This window comes from Astatotilapia calliptera, chromosome 11 (genome assembly GCF_964374335.1).
Source record: "Astatotilapia calliptera chromosome 11, fAstCal68.1, whole genome shotgun sequence".
NCBI classification, from domain to species: Eukaryota; Metazoa; Chordata; class Actinopteri; order Cichliformes; family Cichlidae; genus Astatotilapia; species Astatotilapia calliptera.
Window position 1 is genome coordinate 29417956 of NC_137432.1, and position 21418 is coordinate 29439373.

General features: G+C 41.8%; 1 protein-coding gene across 1 annotated transcript in view; it reads right to left on the reverse strand.

Moving 5' to 3' along the window:
* Positions 1 to 21418, reverse strand: part of iglon5 (IgLON family member 5) — a 104302-nt gene that overhangs the window by 9866 nt on the left and 73018 nt on the right. The window contains exons 2-4 of the mRNA XM_026183603.2: positions 8336 to 8414; positions 3260 to 3492; positions 1458 to 1577 (exon numbers count right to left, since the gene is read on the reverse strand). Of these exons, the coding sequence (XP_026039388.1) occupies positions 1458 to 1577; positions 3260 to 3492; positions 8336 to 8414 (432 nt within the window). The remainder of the gene's footprint in view (positions 1 to 1457; positions 1578 to 3259; positions 3493 to 8335; positions 8415 to 21418) is intronic.

Consider the following 21418-nt stretch of genomic DNA (forward strand, 5'->3'; position numbering starts at 1 on the left):
GCTGAGAGAGGAGAAATGCTGTAGACTTTCAAGAGAGGACAACTGCACAGAGTTTGTGATGTGAGGTTGTGTGCGTGTTTGCTGCAGGTGTGCATTCATGCATGCTTTCCTTTTCTCCTCTATATTTTGTGTGTCTGTGGGTGTGTGTGATCACTCCTGGGTTTGTCCCTCCCTGAGGTACTGTAGTGTACTGTGTAGGTTCATAAGCACTAACTGTACAGCGAAGGACATACTGTTCACAGCATGATAACCCAGTCACAAACAGAAAGAGAGAAGGAACAGGCCTCTGAGTAAGCCCAAAGCTGTCTGTAAGTGCAGCACTACAGTAGGTTGTGCATTTATCGGCAGTATAATTACATCGTGTTCAGTAGTTGTTCACACTGACCTATTTATTACTGCTGCTTGCTACTGCATTTGATCTGTGTTGCTACAGCTGTAGTCAGGCTACAAGTTAGCCAATTCTGTTGTGTGAAAAAAAAGTCTACAAAAAAGTGCTGAAACCAACAATAAAAAATGAAAAACTGTAAAATAATGATCCTTATTGCTTCGCAGCTTCCTATTATATTCATCTGTCAAAGGATATTATGAAACTTTCTAGCACACATGCTGATATTATAAACAAGAAAGTTCAATTCTGATAATTCACCCATTGTCACAGAGCTCTTAAGCTTCCAGTTTATCCCACAACACAGAAACAGCAAGAAAATAAATTAACATCTCAACCTTTTCTCTGAAAACAAACAGCTGAAACTCTGAGTCATAGCACAGTGGTATATTCAGTACATAGCAATTTTCTTTATGTGTCAAACAGATGAGACAGAAACTACAAATTGCAATTTTGGCAAAAAAGTAAAAGACCAAAAAGTGAACTCTTCAATCTCTAGAGACCAGATAAAGGTTATTTGCTTGACTTTGGACATCGGCGATGACGAAAACGAGAGCTAACATGGAATAATGCTGCGCTGATTAGATCAAATGGACTGACTGACTTCATCTATCAAGATGTGCTTCCTGACCACCCTGAACAAGCTCCAATTCCTCACACCAGAAGAGGTTTAAAATAGCTGATTTGGTGCCAAAAGTGGCTGTTGGCATCACGATGCTGGTTGACAAGGTGGATGAAGACAGATGCTGATGATTACGGGCGGCGCGGTGGGGATAATTACGTATAATGTGTGGTTATTTGGGACAAAACATTGGGACATGGGGAAATGCGGGAGTATGAATTTAAGATGGGGACAAACTAAACAGCTGGGTTTAAGAATGATGACACAGAAGCCAGGGATAAAGACGTGAACATGAGCTGAATGCTGATAAGCTTATAGGCTGGGAGAAAAAAAAGGCTTTAACAGGCGAATGAGTGTCAGGGATGAATGTAAAGGCAGGGAGATAAAGGTGAAGCTGTGAACATTAGATCTCTGTATGTTAAGGCAAGCAAGCACGAAGGGGTAGCTTACATTTCTGTTCTTTCCAGGTGACAGTGGGCTCAGGCCGGCCGACTGCCAGACAATAGAGGTTTACATTCTCTCCCTCGTTCACTGACACATTTTTTGAGATGTTGACGATTCTGGCTGGCACTGAAAAACAGGATCGCACCATTAAAATATGACCTCGAAATACATTATTGATAAGGTACAGCTTTACATCCTATTAAGGTGTTTAACATATGATGCAAATCTCTGCAGCTTAGACAGACACACAATCCGCTGATTAATGATCTATGCTTGAGTGTATACTGAACTGTGCAACAATATTCTTCCTTCATTCCATTGCAGCAATCCTAAATTCCTGCAAATGGATATTACCATTTCCCTCTCTTGACACTGACTCTAGTTTTGTCTTGAAAAAGAAAGGGCACTTGCAAAAGTGGTATTGGAGGAATTTTTACTTCTACTGTTTCAGTGAGTATGACCACCCCTGAAAACCATTTTGGCCCTAACTCAAAGTGTTGGGGATGCTGTGCATGTAGTTAGTTTGATAACGAGGTGGCCCTTGAATTTAAATAGCCCATTATCATTGTTTTTAATGAGCCTGGCTCTGAGATTGCTTTTTTGTGAGACATCTACCGAAGATACTTTTCTCTATCTTGCTGGAGCTGAATACTTGCAGCAATAAAGTACAGATTGGAGTGGTGGTAAAGCTGCTCCTGCTTGATACACTGACTTGAGGGTGTAATTATTTTGTGTGTTATCAAGCAAGGGTGGGAAATGTGGGCGACTTGGAATTGAGCATTTAATTGGGTATATATGGTCATCTGTGCCAAGCTTTGGACCCTGCAGACAAGAGTGTTACTTGGCTGCAGTGTGATGTGAAATCTCCAGCAAAGCAGATGACATTGTCTCTGCCACCTGTGAGCTTTGAGCCAGACCTCGTGTTTTTATCCCTGTAATTTTTAACCTAATATATCCTATTAAAAGTTTTTGGTCTCAATCTGCCGATGATGTATGGCTACATTTTGCACTCCGTAGCCCCAAAATATGCATACAATCTGACACATGCAGGGGGAAAAGGCCTTAGATCCATCCTCCAGGCAGTCCTGCATCGATACATCATGTCACTAAGGATCAGTCACACACTCACTCACTTAGCTGCTGACTTGATGACTGAGCTCCAGTTGAGGTCCAGTACTGTCAGTTATTTAGTCAGGCACTTGGACAGCCTCCTGTGTACCTCATCTACTCAACATACAGGCTCATCCATCTGATCTGCCTAACTTTCTGTTTATAAAGACAAGTAATCTTAACAGCCCATATGAAAATAACAAATGGGCTCATCTGTCACTGCACTAGTCTTCCGTCACTGTAGCCACACACACATACACAGGCCAGCTGAGCTTTGAAGACACGAGTAATTTCACATTCATATAAATATAAATACCTTAAACACCAAGACATCATAAACATTAATGACTAAGTTGTCTATCATAGATTTTAGGTATACATTCAATCATGATTTTACAGAAAACTAATGCTGACACACACTGCCATAGAAACCATCTTAATTGCTTCCATGGAAGTCAGACTTCAATCACACCCTCCTGACAGCACTATGTTTGGATGAATAGCAAAAAGCCTAATTAAACTTTTTAATCAGATCCAGGGCAGTTTACAGTACCATGGGTGTAATATATACTTTTTTGCGGCATCACTGGCAATCAAATCTGCACTCTGGATATATTAGAGAAATTATCCAAGAGTACCGGATGCAATAAACAGCCACTTATAATAGATTCCTGTTCTGACTGAACCCAGCTGCTGACCTTGAACAATGAGGTAGACATGAACGATGCGCGGCTTGTTATTGGCCTGGAAGGTGCAGGTGTAGGGCCCCTCGTCGGTTACTTGCACCTTGTCAATATGAATGGAGAAGTCGCTGTTGTTGCTATTGACCAGCGTCACACGCCTATCCAGAGACCACTTATCTGTCCCCGTGAAAAGGATATTAGAGCGGTTCAGCCAGGCCTTGTGGGTCACCTCCTCGTCAATACGGCATCTGCGGGGAAAACAGGAAGTAATTAACAAGTGTAATATAAACAGTATATCTTCTGCTTCTCTCGGCTGCTCTCTTTAGGGGTCACCGCAGCGAATCATATCCATCTCACCCTACCCCTAGCATCCTCTTCCATCACACCAGCCGTCCACACGTCCTCCTTCAAAACATCCACGAACTTTCTCTGTGGTCGTGCTCTTTTTTCCTGTCTGGCAGCTCTATATTCAGGATTGTTTGTCCCATCCACTATCTCTTCCCTGCACATGTTCAAACCATCTCAGCCTTGCTTCTGCGATGCTTTGTTTCCAAACTGCTCAACCTAAGCTGTCCATTTGATGTACCCATTTCTAACCCTGTCCATCCTGGTCACGCTTAACAAAAAATTTTAACATCTTCAGCTCTGCCACCTCCAGCTTGGCCTCCTGTCTTTTTGTAAGTGGCACCGTCTCCAAACCATACATCATAGCAGGTCTGACTACCAGCTTGTAAACCTCACCTTTCGCTTTTGCCGCTATCCTTCTGTCAGAAATCACCAAGACATTTGTCTCCACCCACTTCACCTTGCCTGCACTCTCTTCTTCACCTCTCTTGTCCACTGTCACTTGCCTTGGATGGCTGATCCCACATATTTAAACCTGCTGAAATATTTCATTGGTGTAGGTGAAAGCTGGTAAATTTACAAATAACACACACACACACACACACACACACACACACACACACACACACACACACACACACACACACACACACACACACATATCTATCTATAGCTATCTATATAAAACACATGCTCATTTCAAGCTCCACATGTTTAATCCTGGACTATAACAGATCCTTACTTATCTGCTCTGGCTGCTGCCCTTCACTTCATCCTTGTAAACAGAGTTGTTTTAGCTCATGTTCTCCTCCCTTTAGACCCATTTCTTCTGACTGGCTGCCCTTTGCAAACGGTTCAAATAGGAGATGGGTGGGACTTATGTGCTCAAAGAGTTATGCCCCTGATGACCATATTAGGCATATCCTCTCTTTTAGTACAGTGTTAAGCATCGACGAGCCACCAGAGCAGCCTGCACATTACAGCTGAATGTGTGCTTCAGTCTTTGAGTTTTAGTAAAAGAAACAACAGTCTCTTAAAATAGTACCTCTTCTGGTGTTTTCATAATGATAGTGAGCGCTGATTGTTCAATTAGGTGGAAAGACTGTGACTGCCAAGGCTATAGCCTATGAGTCACCTCATTATCATACTCATCAATCCATTAAGTAACTGTAGGCTATGTAACTGTATTTGTTATGTTTCTCCATTCAATACCATAGGCTTCTTTTACTTGTACTTTTATTGGATTTGTCTGTAAACTCTTTTAATGGTATTATAAATAAAACAGCTTGTTAGCAACACATTACTACAAAAAGCGGTTGTAAATTATTAGTTACAGTTTAGTTACATTGTTTTTCTCTGGAAGAAAACTTTAAATACAGTCTAAAACACACACTCTTTAAGTCTTGATGTAAGCCTGTTGGCATGTTTGAGTAAAAGCGGCTGAAATTCTGAGGCATGGTGCAGAAGAGGTGTAAGGTGCCAAAGGTGAGACTTGGCTTGACCTGGCTTGGCCACTAGATGTCCTTACCCAGCTTCAACTGTTGTCTTTATGTTTAACTGACTTGATCTAGATAAATTTTAACTAAAGTAAATCTTAGATCACTTGCCAGGCCAGCAATGGTAGCACCATAATAGAAAAAACCCCATAAAACAGGTAAACCTGAAAGCTATTAACCAATGCCCTAGAAGACATGTGCGAATGTTCGTGTTCCTAGCAGGTAGAGGAATAAAGGAAGAGAAATAATTAAGACTAAATTATGCTTAGTTTTCTGTTTGTGCATTGTGTGCTTGAATTGAGAAAGAATACATCATAAAAATTCATTATCTGTGTACAAACGCTCTATTAATCTATTTTTAAAATTAATCACTTCTGCACTGATGATGTTGCTAGAGGACTGCAAGCCCAGAGGAAATGAGCACCATAATAGCATCAAATGCGCCTCATCTTAATGGCCCGCATCAAAGCCAACAAAACAGCATTGTCTCAAGCATAACACAAGTATTTGTGCCACTTGGGCACAAGTGATTTTACATTAAAATGTAGTTTATTTATAAAGCTCTTTAGTCTTTTGTATGACAGATATTTGCTGACCGGCACAGACTAAACTTGCACACACATTTCAGAAAGAAACATGCCTTCACAGCCCCACTGTCGAAGCTTTTAAACCCTCTAATTAACATTGGGACCATTCGGTTACTTTGAAACCTTGGTTCTCTGATTGAGAGGCTATTTCGCCACTTCCTTACATATTCCATATGTACAGGGAATTACCTCGGCCCCCAGGCCATGGCTAGTTGATACTTCTTTAAGACACTCCGGCTAGGCCAGCCACGACCCACAGCTTACGTATAAAACAGCTCTGCAGACATGAAACCAGTACAGGTATAATCGGAATGTGTCTCCAAGCAGCCTGAGGCTGGACAGTCTCTCCTTCCGAGAACCAACATTACAAAATAACTTCGTTATTCCCCATGTACGGGGTAACTCTCTAAGATACCCTGTGAAGTGACAGTGCAACCCACACCCAATCACCGGGTGTTGCATGTTATCTGTTAGAATAAGCCAAAGCTCTTGAGCCACCCCTCATTTGTTTATAGTTTTTAAGACAATGGGAAACGTGAAAATATAAATGGAAATACAGTATACTGTATAATGAACTTCTAATGAGTTTGAAAGCCAATATTTGGTATGACCACCTTTATCCTTTAACACATCCTGAAGTATCTTAGGCAAGCTTTCAAGTAAGTTCTTTAACTAGTCTTCAGGAATAGTTCACCAGGCTTCTCGAAGGACTTTCCAAAACTCTTCTTTGGCTGTTGGCTGTCTTTTGTTCTGCACTGTGTCAAAATGATCCCATACTGCTTGAAATGAAATATAATGTTAAGGTCCGGGCTCTTGGGAGTCTAATCCATGAATGATAGTGTTCCATTGTGTGTGTTTTTTTTATCCAGGTATTCACTCCACTGGGTGTGTTCATGATTATTATCATCCTCAAAAATGGAGGTGCTCCCAATTAAACGCCTTCCAATGGTATTGCATGGTTGATCAAAATCTGATGGCATTTTTCTGAGTTTATAATTCCATCATTTTGACATGATACCCAACACCACTGACTGAAATGTAGCCCCACACTATGACTGAGCATCCACTGTGATGGCTTTCAACATTCATCGCTGTATCTCTCTCCTGACCTCCTCTGTACATATTAACAGTAACTTGAACCCAAAAATTTCCAATCTGGATTTATCACTGCGTCAAACCTGTTGCCACTTATTTTCAGTCCAGTTCTTGAGTAATTTGGCACACCTCAGATGTTTCTCTCTCAGCCTTTTCCTCTTGTTTCCATTCCTTAAGAATGGCTTTTTGGCAGCCACCTTTCCACCGAGACCATTTTTGATGAGGCTTCAGTGAACAGTAGATGGATCAACCACTTGCCAAATGCATCTCTCAGGTCCTGTGTCAGGTCTTTGCTGAATTTGTTCTAATTTCTTAAGGACATGACTTTCAGATACTGGTTATCTGCTGCACATAGTATTTTAGGCCTGCCACTTTTGTCCTCTACTCGTCCAGTTTCCTTAATTTTTTAAAGACACACTGCACACTAGGCTGAGATATGTCATATTGTTTGGCTAATAGCTCTGTGAGAATCACTTTGTTGGTGCAAAAAAACTATTTTACGCCTGTCAAACTCTGCTTTCTGTGGCATTTTTCATAGTTTCAACTAAGAAATGAGAACAAATTATGTGTTTTTGCAACAGGCTGCTAGTAACAAAGTGCCTCAAAATTGGTTCTACGTTGTTCTGTAAAGACACAATACTGGCTTATCCCTTGATGAAGGTTCTTCTTCTACAGATAACTGATTCATAGGTCATTAACTGACTTAACAAATAAATATACAATAAATATATAAATACATTAAAAACAAACAAACAATAAAACCTTCCTTTGAAAATGTTCAAGTACAAGGACTGTAAAAAAGTAGCCAGTGTCTAAAGAAAAACTTTAAAAGACCTTGTATGAAGGAAGGAAGGGGGGGGGGGGGGTCAAAACAATCCTATACACATTACTTTATTTATTAATAGAACCATTAAAGTTAAATTTCCTGAAAAGAATGGGGTTTCCAGCGTTTTTCATTTAAATTTTTTAGAGAGACATTTTCATGTTAATGAAAATTGACAGAATGTACTTGGCTTCAGAATAATAGCTTTGATCTTTGTGGAAGGCCAGTCTTCTTTTAAAGGAAAAGGGAACTTGAGAATTTGCTCAGAGCTGTTGGAGATATGTAGGTTTAAAGGTGATGGAAGTAATGTTGACTTGAATTTTTTTTTTGGGGGGGGGGGGGCACTATTTTTCTAGCACTGCTGAGTGTACTGCCAAGCCAGATCACATCTATGCAAGGAGGAAAAAAGCAAGTTGGCTGGGTTTTTTTTTTTGCTTGGTTGGAAGCAGAGAAAAGCTGTGATTTCTGATTTATCACTCACAGCTAGGTAGTGGTGGTTGGATGCAGTGAGGGTCCACCAACCGAGCAGGACTGGACTTCAGAAGGACTGGGTGACTCCAGTGACATTTGACAGATATTAGTCAGTTAGCTACAATAAACAGAGATGGAAGATATGGCACAGGATAGGATGCCTAATTGAAGTTATGTGACAGAGGATTGGCAATTATACTAGTGTGACAGGTGGTGGGAAGGCAAACATGTTTTTCATGTAATCAGTCAGTGCAGGTGTAGGATCAAGAGTTACCTCAAAGTAACGCTTTCGCCTTCCAGCACTGTAATGTTGTCCGGCAGGTGCCCGAATTCTGCTCCGTGCACGCTGGACCCTGCCAAGAAAAATCAGAGAAGAGTGCAATCAGCATCCAATAAAAACACCAGACACTCCGCGAGTGTTCATCTATCTCAGGTAAGATACTTAAAGATCGACCACCTCACAAAATCATTCAGGCCAGAGATGTGTCCTGCATCCTGCTTGCTCTGAAGGGAAAGTAATAAATATACTAAACAAAAGAGTCACAATGTCTGCACTGACCCCCATACTTGAATAATGATTTGGTTTTACCCTGCATTCTGGTGGGCTGCTCGTTCGTTGAACAGCACTGATAATGAGCAAAGGGAAGAGGATTCACGCGGAGCTGCCGGAGCGTGAAATGAAGGGACAGCAACGGTAACAGAAGGGATGCTCATCCTGCCTACCAATACACACATACACACACACACAAAGAAAACAGGCACATGCTTGCAGTAGCACAAACATATATTACAAACTGACACAAGAACAGACACAAATCCTGAGAGCACCTGAGTGCTTACCTGAGTGTCTGACACGCTCAGGTACGAAGAAAAAAAAGTAAACAGTTTGAAGTCATTTCGCAAACTTTTTTGGACCGCACTCAAAGACCTTATATGCTGGCAGTGATATTGCCTACTGAGGCAAGCCGCTCCCCAGTAAGACGCCTGGCTCTGTCCATCTAAACTCTGCCAAAACACAGCATGACACTAGATATCGCGGCTTGTGTCCTCCCTCCGTCTCTGACAATCTTTTCTTCCCACTGCCTGAAAGATGACCTCAATATAGGCTTTTGCTGCTGTCTAGCCTTGAGGTTTAATAAATGGTGACTTTATGAAATGAACCTGCTGCACTGAGTTGCTAAGAAGAACCTCACGGTTTGTTAGGCAGCCACACAAATTCCACGACATGTTAAGCATGCCGTATAAGAATTTTCGAACAGATGAGACCCAAAATGAATGGCAGTGCACCACTAAATAAATGGGAAATGGGAGTTTTAAATTAAAGGAGGGTCTTTGTGAAATCATGTTTTGATTACAAAGAATAATGATAAAGGCTTCTGAATTATAAGGCACATTTTGGACCGCTAATCAAAAGGTTTTCAAACTGCAGCGCAGACAGTTGTGCTAACTGCACTACAGACTAATTTATCATCTCTTAAATAAAGACTAATTGTGCCTGTTCTCTTTGGCTTTTTGTAAATATAAGTGTGGAATAACTTCTGTGGCTGCACAATGGCAAATATAGGCTATAATCATGAATGTGTGTTCATTAAGTCATGCGTTGGCTACATGCATGTGAACCAGTGCATATGCGGCTCATTTTGCGTATAAGCAATCAGAGTGTCTAGGTTTAGGTTGCTCCTCGATGTGAATGTGTATATTTGTCTGCTGACACACCGACAGGGAACAAGAAAGGAGGATAAACTAATGACGTCTCAGAATAAAACTGGCCCTGAAAATCTCCCACTAAAAGCTGTAATCGCATTAATGGGTGCTGCTGCTATGCTATCTAGGCTGGCCAAGGATCCCAGAACTGGCTTCATCTCTCCCTTCCTCTCAGAACAGCTTAAAGGAGGGGCGTAGCGCATTAGCCATCATGTCCAGTGTTTAAAAGCTGTCTGTGGTTTTTACTCTGGAGTAATATTGCACACCGTTGCAGTGCTTATGCTTTCCATCTAAGACTTAGATGGTCCTCAGCTCAATCCCTCAGCTGTTCCCTTTCAAGTGCTCTATACTCTCTACCCACTAGACTATATTTAGGTTAATTCAATTCTGTTGTGTGACATGTCATGAATATGCTACCCCACAGACACAATTACAGACGCACATGCAGAGAAAAGGTGCACTCTATCAAATAATGTAAGCACAGAGACACGCATGCAGCACACACATACACCCACATCGATTGAATAAAAGATGTGTGCATACGCTGAATGCTCCACACAACATTGCGAAGGTTACAAACCAGCAGGGAGCTATTCCCATTTCCCTACTCAATTCCCATTTTCACAGCTCGATTGGCACCTTGCATTCTAAAACCTGTATCACCCTGCCTGCGCTCCTAAGCGCCGCAAAACATGATAACCAGGTCAACACATTCACCACACACTTCCTCTCCCACAGTGAATCACAGGACAAATCACAGACGAGCAAGTCTGTGAGTACACCCACACGCTCTTCTATGGACCAAACCCATCGAGATAAAAGAGGCCACCGTGACAACAAAAATAGAAAAGATTCCCTTTGCATTCCCTGAGGAAAATACAAATGTGACTTCATGTAGGCACACGGGAGTAAAAAAAATGACACAGAGGAACACACCTACACAAACATTTAGCATAATATCTACCTGACTCAAGCACACGCTCACCACTGTATAACCCTTTTTGACCCCTGTCACTTCGAATGCATCAATGCAACGGGACCAGCATTTGTATTTGAGAAAACACTTCTGTCCTGAGACAAAGGTGCCCTCGGAGCAGTGCGGGGACCATACACTTTCCTGAAAAGCATTCTGTAAAAAGCAGTCATAATATTATGAGCCTGACAGGTGGACGACTCCGTGTTGATAAAAATACAGACGGCAAAGCATACAAACCACGTCCACAGGGATGGGCTACATGCCCAAAATTACATGGTGCTTTGTAAGGAAAGGTGAAGAAAAGAGGTTTAAACAATGATGTCAACGTGCATCCATCTATCTATCTGTCTATCTATCTATCTATCTATCTATCTATCTATCTATCTATACATATATGTGTGTGTGTGTGTGTGTAATAGGGCTGACACGATTAGTCGACTAGTCACTATTATGTCATCGTTGATGACTAATTTAATAGCTGACAAGATCCTGAAGGACACAGGAATAAGCAGTAGGATTTAAGAGCGTAATAACAGACTGAAACAGAAGATGGCAGCAATGCATCTACAAGGATGCCCGCTGCTGTTAAATGCCAAAGAAGAAGAAGGAGCTCGGTATCGTAGCTGTGTCCAAATTCAGGGGCTGCATCCTTCGCATTTATAGGCTGATTACGTGACAGTGACGCGAGGAAGGCTGTCCAAATTCGAAGACTCCAACAAATGCGTCCTCCTTTTCCGCAGATTTGAAGGATGGGTCGGGTGTATCCTTCGTGGCCCAACCTATCCCAGGATTCATAGCGCGGCCCAGCCAATTCCAATTTCCAACAATTGCGACAGCTACTTAGTTTTAATATTACTCTTATTGCTCTTTCTGGGTCACAAAATAAACTTTTAAGATATTTTCAGGCGAGAATGTAGCTGTGTAAACTTCAAATATCTGCTCAGTTTATCAGGACATCACAAAAGTGCACCGACGTTTTTGGAGACGAGCTGACTGGAAGATTAAGGCTCACTAGAGCCGGTGAGAACACCGGACTCCTAGCAAATCATTTTCAGAACCCCCGCGGTCCTTTGCTATTCAGGTTAAACATGATATATATAGGTCACTTCGATAACTTAAAAATGTTATTGTTTGGCTTTTTTCAGATTAAAGTTATAGTTTTCACATGTGCACATGGATACATGATCTGATTAGTTGACTTATCGCAAAAATAATCGGTGACACTGACAAAATAATTGTTTCTGGCAGCCCTAATTTGTAAATAGAAATATATGTGCTTTGGGTTCACTGTACTCCTTTTTTGAAATGACTGTCCAAGTCATCCAGTCATGAACACAAACATGCATTACCTGATCTGAATTTGTGTCCTACACGCAGCAGTACATGTGTCTAAACTACCTGATAAAACAATGTTTTCTGATGGAAATTAGTCAGTACCTGCTTCTGACGAAGGAACAAAAAGACTGGCTCCGCAGTGTGAACTGGGAGTGTTGAGTGTAAAACAAAATGTAAACATCATCTTACTGAATGACAGCATGTGTCTCCCACCATGGTGTTTACTCCTTTCAGGCTATTAATTCAAATGTCGTTGGTCAAACACAACAGGCGCGGCCAAACAAAACAATAATGAGGCCTGTGTGGAAACACTATTGTGCTGTTTCATGGCCAAAACAGAATCTTCAGATGTCACTTTTCTCTGTTGCATTCAGCTTTACTGATCCCTAACTCAAATCCTCCATTTTCTCTTCTCCCTCCTGGGGCCCTCAGCATATAGGATGATAAACTGCACCCACCTGGATGATTCAGAAATCTTGACACCCAGCTAAGGAATGTGCTTGCCAACGGGGAATCTTGAACGACCAGCTACCTAGCTTACCTAACATACACACGCACACAAAAATATTTTATCTTCACTTTGTTTTACTACACTGAAACAAGGATGGGGAAAAACATTGATGAGAATGAATAATAAAGAACAGAGCCAGCCCTGGTGATGGTGTGGCCACCGGCATATTGAATTTCCCTGCTCGCTGCTGTCAACGCCAGATACAGTCTTGTCATGCCTACTGGTATCTCTCGTCCTTGCTACGACCTGCTTAGCACACAAATGGAACCTCCTTCCTCCAGAATCATACATGCACATGGATAGACACAAATGCATCCTTGAATCCTGTCCAGATGACCCCCTTAAGCCTTTGTCTGCACATAGCATTGAGCCTCAAGTCTGGATTTGACATTTTAAGAGAATAAAATTGTACGGGGATGCCTAGGGGATTACACAATACTACTGCATTGCTACTCAATTCTGTTTTTATACACCCTGCAGAAGCAGAAACCTCTTTTGCTCATCTGTGGATAACGCATTATCTGTTGCTGCCCATAATGTAGACTTGGTCATAATTCCCTCCACTTGTGGTCCAGTGTTTTTGTCTCTGTGCTCCCCTACATTGTGTCTTTTTGTCTGTAAAAGCATTGCAAGGCTGCTTGCTCAGTACCCACGAGACATCTATTATGTGATTTGTATTCTCTTGACTTTTACATGCGCCTGTTTGTAATTGCACTTGCTACTGGCAGACACTTATGAGTATAGCCCTATTGAGCTGTACAACTTTAGCCTGCAAAGTCCTTGAAAGGCTGTCTTTGTACTGTTCATCTATTTCGCATTGCCCTTGACGATCAAATAAACACAGAGAGGAGGGAAAGCTACTTCTGAAAGCATGATTGGCGTCAAGACGGATAACAGCAGAGGCTATAATGAAACCCATAACAATAATCCATTTTAAAGGGGGCTGCTGTGGTTTTGAAATTGAAAAGAGAAGGAGAGAGGTATAGCACAAGGTGGAAGGGGAAAGCTGAAGATTAATAACCGGGGCGAGGTGAAAGAAAGTTACTGAGAAAGAGAAAAAGCTGTAGTGGAATACAGAATTACAGCATGTACTGACAGTAACTACATCAAGAGAAGCAGATATAGCCGTTTTGTAGCAGTAGTTTTGCGTGATAATACCAGTATTGGCCTTAGTAGTAACCATAAAAGCGGGAACAATAGGGAAATATTAATATGAAAGGGGAGAAAAGTGCAAGGACATAGTCAGAAATGCTGGGGCAGAGAGCAAAGCAAAGGAAAAACACACCCGCATAATTAACACCGGCATGCTGCAGCCAATTAAATATTTACAGAGGCACTTCCCTTCGACACCTTGATGATGAAGAGAGGCAGCCCAAGGATTATCAGATGCAGGGAACTGCAGGCAAGAGACAAGGGGTTGGGGATGGGGGGATTAAACATTAACCAGCACCGATATCACTTTCTCTACCTCGTCTGATCCCATTAACTCTGGACGGCCCAAATCCAACCTCACGTCCACCTCTTTGGAGCTCCCCAACCACTAACCCCTTTCCTACCCTCTTCCTCCTTGTCCTCTTCTCCTTCACTTCACTGCTCATTCAAACCGTCTACACCCTATCAATGAAATCCCCGACTCCCCTCCTGGCTGTTTCCACCCTCAGCACCACCTGTCAGGGACAGAGCAACAGGAGAGCAAAGAGAGAGTGATGGGCAAGCAGTGAGAAACCACCTGGATCCCTCACTCAAACAGCACAACAAGATGGATATGCAGGTCGCTTGCTTTTCACAATTGCTGGTGAAGCAAAATGGATGTCGGCGGGATTCCACTTGACAGGAAATCTAAGAAATGTCAGGGAAGTCACGGTGAATGAATTGTTTTGAATCTGTCTGGTAATATCATTTTTCCCTTTCAGACCAAATATGTTTTTTCCTGCTGAAGCAACGCAGTGGAATGACTAAAATGAGTGTTTACGTGACTGAAGCTTATTTTGGCATTAAGTGCTCTAGTAAGCTCATTCTCAGGCATTGAGAGGACAGGATGGACTTTTAGCTGCTCATCACTCAAGGTCGTGTATTTTTCTGCTGTTGCAGGGACCAGATATATAAAAACACATATGCAATTGCTAACAGTGCTTGAACTCACAAGGATGAAAACCATCAACATGTACAGAAAAGCAGGTCATCACCCCCGGGTGTCTAGCTTGGCCTCACCAAAGATGTGACATCTGCCCCTTTTTATTGTACACATGCTGCATCCACAATTCCGCCTCTGATCGCTCATTCCCACCCAGCGTCTCCCTTCCCTCAGCTCCCTCCCACCTACTAATCCCTCTTCACACATCAATCAATAGAGCACTGCAGAGTGCACAGAGCCATACAGTACTCAATGCACCAGTTGTACAACTTCAATGGGCAGCCACAGATCTTTACCATTGAATCAAGCGTGGCTGGGGAGAAAAGCTGAGCGTGTTAAAACCAGGGACGAGCCCCACACCGCTTTCTTTTACCCCCTATTTTCCTTGGACTGGCGCCTAAACCCCTTAGCACTCTTGAGATCAATATAGCAGTTAAACTGTTACTTCCTTTTTCAGCGAGCGCACACAGGCGCGTGCCGGCCTGCCTTCCTGCCTGCCGTACACAAGGCCCTGTAGACCCCCCTAAATACACCCAGTGCACTGGTAATTTGACAGATTTGTGGTTAAGTGCTGTCACAGCTTTAAAAGAGAAGCTTAAAATACTGATTCACTGCAACTAGCTCGCCATCCAACTTCCTCTGACAATAACATACTTTATTGGCAACAAAAGGAATATCATACCTACAGCAAGACAACCTAACAGCAGCATGATGCCTTCTATGGCGCCAAGTAAATCAAAGCTGCAGATGTGCACCTTGGTGTTACATTCAGTTTATTTTGTGTGTATGTTTTCTATTTTACAGTGGGTCTTCTAAGAGAGATAGTCTGTAGATACACTTGATATCATTAACTTAAGCGTTTCAAAGGTTTCTCCAGAATATTTCAGTTTTCAAGTTGTTGCTGCATCTCTCTCTCTTCAATCTGGGTATTTTTTTGCTTCAACATTGGTCATTGAAATGAAACCAAAGACCAACCCACTCGTACACTCATGTCTCCAACCTGGCTGAGCGTACCAAAGTAACAAAAATCGAGAGATGCACAACAAGCCAAAACGACATCAAAGCACAGCGCGTGCCAGCGGTTGTGATGTTTCTTTTGGCGCTTGCTGCAGTTTACATAAGCAACAGTGGCAATTATTAGGTGTGAATGTCTGTCTCTCTGTGTTTACGCTATGATTAACTGGTAACCATATGACAGCTTGGATAACCTCCAGACCCTAATATGGATAAGAAAATGGACTGCTGGATATTACAAATCCCTGACACGTCACAAAGCGAACTCTGATCCTATTAGCACCGATCGTTATAAATTTTCTTTTGACATTTCTTAGCTTAATGATGGTTTCCATTGAGCTCCACTACATCAGAATCTACTACAAACACAGTGTCCAAAGTGTAGTTCTTGTGAGGCTCTTGTAAGCCATCACAGTCCAAGTAAAGTAGAATTCGGTGTTTCCATCACGCCACCGGGTGTGGGAATCGTCACCCTACTAAACAAAAAATAGAGGGAAAGCTTTTTGCATGTGGGTCATGCTTGCCTTTTAACATGTGGTTAACAAAGTGACCAAACAGTTCTGCAAATAAAAATAATAATGCCAATGCAAATATCTAAGCAGCCTGACTTGCATTGCTGCAACTCATTGTATTTAGACAATTAGGTGTGGTCAAGACAACCTGCTGAAGTTCAAACCGCTCATAAGGGCAGGGCAGAAAGGGGACTGAAGCAACTGGTTCCAGTAGGTGTGCAATTTTTGAAACTGCTCACCATCTCTAGGATTTACAGAAAAAGAACAGAAAAAAAACAAACAGAAAAAGCACCCAGTAAGTGGCAGTTCTTTGAGCAAAAGTGCCTTGTTAATGCCAGAAGTCAGGGAAGAATGGCCAGACTGCTTTGAGGTGACAGGAAGGCAACAATAACTTAAATAACCACTTTTTACAACCAAGGTATGCAGTAGAACACAAAACATGTTAAACCCTGAAGCAGAAGTCCGTACTCCTGTCATCTAAGAACAGGAAACTGAGGCTACAATTTGAATTTCCAAAATAGACAACTGGAAAAATGTTGCCTGGTAGAGTCAGAATTTAGCACAATCAATATGAAAAGCTAGATCCATCCTGCCTTCTATCACTGGTTCAGACTAGTGATGGTGGTGTAATGGTGTAGGGGACATTTCTTAGAAGACTCTGGACCACTTAGTACAAGCTGAGTATCCTTTAAATATCACAGCCTGCTGACCACGTCCATTCCTCTGACCACAGTGTACCCATCTTCCAATGGCTGCTTCCAGTAGGTTAATGCCCCATGTCAAAAGCTCAAATCATCTCAAACTGGCTTCTTGAACATGGGAGTAAGTACACTGGAGGCCTCAAATGACCTTCACAGTTACCAGATCTGAATCTAATAGGGCACCACTGGGATGTGGTGGAACAGGAGATTCACATCACAAATCTGCAGCAACTGTTTGATGCTATCATGTCAATATGGACCAAAATCTCTGAGTAACGTTTCCTTATTGAATTTGTGTCACGAAGAACCGAAGTGGTTCTGAAAGCAAAAGAGGGTCCAATCAAGTACTAGCAAGCTATAACTAAATTAGTGGCTGATGAGTGCATATAGTACAATATATCCATGCTTGTTGGACTGAACACATGTACACTTTTAAAGGAAATGTAGCCCAAAGTAAACATATGGACACAGTAGGCTAAGAAAAGAGACATGCATCTGACTATACACTTTACAGGCTCTCCAACTGCGAAAATGATTACTGTTATTAGACTGTGAAGCATTTTCCAAATAGTACTGACATTTTTTTATACTGCACAAATACAGCATGCTGTATAGTAGTGTGAGTGAGTTATGTGTTTTGATTAATTTGGGGATAATAGCAAGGTTCTATAGCACCAAGAAAATAGCTAAATCAGGCTTTTGGAGTAAAAAGACAATACTAGTTTTTATCTTTTCTTGATGTCTGTCGACAATAAGAAAAACGTATAAAGCAAAGTTATCCTTCAAGTAGCATTGAGTCTTGGCAGGGAAGTTGGAAATGAACAGGAGTCGATTTCCCGATGGGCAACAGTCATAATTTCTACATCTGCTCGGAGGCTTTGTCATTTGTTTTCGTCAGTTGCTGAAATGGCTGATCCTGTCATTTTTCTTGCTAGGACATTTCAATGTCACACAATGTTCATTTTTAACTCTGTTAACTTTCCTCTACTGTTACAAATTACCGAACACAAAGCTTACATGTAAAACAAAACAGTGAGTTATTTTTATAAGGTAAATAAAGATAAAAGTTACCCACATTTCACAATAAAATCTGCAATAAAACTCTCACTATGTTCTGATTTTCCATATTTTTCATCTTTATGGCACATCTACTCATGCAACGCTGAGAGACCGAGCAAATATTTCCAGCCACGCGATTAAGTTTCCAGCACAGTGGCGAGGCTTGCCCTATAGTTTACACTCCAGCCTTTAAGAGGCTACAATAAAAACAGCAATTACCGGCCGATTGTGACAGGAAACAAAGAAGTGTAATAGCATGGACACAGTTATTTTTGATAGGACGATTGGCTGTAAAGTGGAGTCAAAAGGAATGAGGCATCAAAAAGTCTGTCAAGTGTTTGGGCCGTATGCGTGTGAAATGGATGACCACGGCAATATAAGCTGCCAATGGTCATTTATGATAGACTTGAAAAGTAGGAATAATGAGAAAAACAGAGTCTGACAAAAGCCTGAAAATTACTGCCACTTCTGTTAATCTGGACATTAACTTACAGTGAAATCATACAATTTCCACGAAAGACAAAAGATACGCTGCAAATACATTCAGTGAATTTCGAACAAAGTCTGGAGTCATTGTGGAGCAGAATAAAAGATTTAATTTATCTTTTGTTTAGATTTTTTTTTTGCATGCATAAGCCTTTACAGCACAACTACTGACTTAGCTTATTAATTTTTCCACTTCCATTCATTTCATTCTGATAATGACATATTTTTGTTGAAATATGCAAAATATGTAATATACTCAAACAGAGCAAAAAGACCAGTTAATTGTAATGACTGAATGGAGGGCAATTAGCTGGTGTCTGAAACTGCCAGCTCTACACATGGGTTTCTGCATTTTGTTTTTGTGTTTTCTTGCAGATATTGCCGTACAACTCCTATTGTGGACGTTATTAATCTTTCAGTGCACTGTTACAAATATAAACAAATGAGCAATCTAAAATAAGTCATTCTTTGTCTCTGCCTTTTGCAAACAGCAAAACAGGAGGGAACCAAAGTTTGGCAACCGAAAACCGGCAACATTTTTCCATCAACACACTTTAAGCTCAATGAATGCAAAAATAACTGCGTGTGCTGCTGGAATGTGATGGTTTCAAGTGCCCCTGAATTGCATTTAAGGACGTGTGTGTTCGTGAATTGATGTATGTGTGTACATTTCTCGACATGTGTGTTTGAGTTAACATTTTTGAGGGTGTGTATACTCACTGTGGCAGCCACGGGTGTTTGTGTGTGCAGGCTAATGTGTTCTGGACCGCTGGGCTGCTTGTCCATAGGTTTTGCTATCCACACCACAGGGGATGGTAAGGGAGGAGATCCAAGCATGGAAGAATGGATGGAGGCGCAGAGTTCGGGGAAAGAAAAGGAAAATAGTCTGGGGCAGGAGGGCGGAGAAGGTGAGGGCCAGAGCCCAAGAGTAAGGTGCTGTCAGAATAATTCACAGCAGTAGTACTTGCTGCGAAGAACAAAACAGAATTACCTGAGGGAACAGAAATCAGCTAACACCTGCTTAGCAGGGAGCTCCAGAGGGACCGAATGGGAGAGGTAGAGAAAAGGAAGGTAGGCATGCTGCAGTGCACTAAGATGCTGGCAAGTAAAGATGAAGTAAGCATCAGTGTGTGTGTGTGTGTGTGTGTGTGTCTGTGAGTGGGAGAGGGGCAAAGAGATAATGAATGTGAATTTGTGCATTTGCAAAATTGTATAAATCTGTTTGCTACGCGCATGTTTGTGAATATTTGTGTGTGTGTATTTTAAGTGTGTGTTTGCACACTTCTCCCTGTTTGTGTGCAGTTAGATCCCGCCTGGCTGTGCCCACAGCTATCCTTACAGCTGTGGATGGGGTTCATTTGCATTCGGAATCGCAGCAGCTTTCACCATTGTTGCTCCAGTGCTGTCAGTTGTAACCACTAGATCCTGCACACATAGCCGCTGTGCCAGTTTTGTCTGGCTACAGCTGTGTTGGAGAGCACGTGGCAGACATTCAAGCCACCAGCACAAGCTCAGGCCTGTAAGTTGGAGGGAGCTTGCTTGACGTCATTTTCTTCTATGAGCTACCTGGCTTTCTTGGCTAGAATGTATTCTCCTTAACCAAATCACGGGGGCTCCCTTGTCTGACTCTCAGCATTCTTGTTGCACACCAGATGGGAGCAGGATGACACCCCGGCTAGCTTTTGGCATCACCAGTGTACTGCCACTGCTCAATTGCAGAAAAGCCCTTATCCATTCTCTCGACAGCATGATAGTCTCGCTCACATGATAACTGGTTGGCCTCTTCATTTTGCTGAGCAAAGAGGCCCACTGAGTTAAGAAATAAATTCAGACTTTGTAGAAAAGTCTGCCCCCCCACACCTCCACCTATTTCACCCTCCAGCCCCTTCTTTCACTAGGTGATGGTATGCTTTTGATATTCCTTTAGAAAGGCCAGTGCATTTGAAAAGAGCAATCAATAGAGAGTCCATTTAATCTTTGCAGCTGAGCAAAACTGAGAGGGGTTTGTGTTTGGCATCCAGAAAATACTGAAAAACTAAAAGATGAAAAGAGAGGTAAAGGTGAATTAATGTGTCATAGTCTGTTTGAGGGGGAAACAAGCATGCAGCCAGTTACTTGGGGTGAAACTAAGCTGTGCGTTTATGTCAACCCTGGTGGACTGAGCCACTTATGAATCTGCTGGCTCATGCTCCTGATGAAGCTGTTTTACCAAAGCCCGAGGCTACCGAGGAATAGGAGGGAGTCAGTAGCATAACTAGAGCTGTGACAGAAGTAATGTGTAATTAAATACAACGCCACTGGCTAATTTGCCTTTCAATTATCTCTACACATGGGTTTCTGCATTTTGTTTTTGTGTTTTCTTGCAGATATTGCCGTACAACTCCTATTGTGGACGTTATTAATCTTTCAGTGCACTGTTACAAATATAAACAAATTCCTAAGTCACCATAAGTTATTAGAGGGCCGTCTCCTTGGAGCTGTTTGAATTGGATTAATGCTCCTTCATGTGGAGCACTGAAAATGATCTCTGGCTCCTTCTCCCTCATGTGTGAATGAGCTGCAAAACAATTTTACTACTGCGTGCCCAAAAGCATGCACAAGCATGTGAAGGCTGCAGACATCCCTTATTCAAATGCATATAACGATATGACAATATAATAGCAGGTATTAAATTTAGATACACGCATACAATTTATTTGTTCTATCGCCTTGACAGTTGTTGACAACCACAGCAAAAGGAACTGAAGAATAATTAGTTTTTTTCAAGTGCGTTACAATTTCCTGCGTAAAATGCGCCAGGGAACAATGGGACATCAAGACGTAACCATCTTCCTGAGACATAAATTGAAATATTAATAATAAAACACGCACAGCCACCAGGGTGTATTGCAAATGTCAAAAAACTGTGTTAAAATTGGTGTGTAT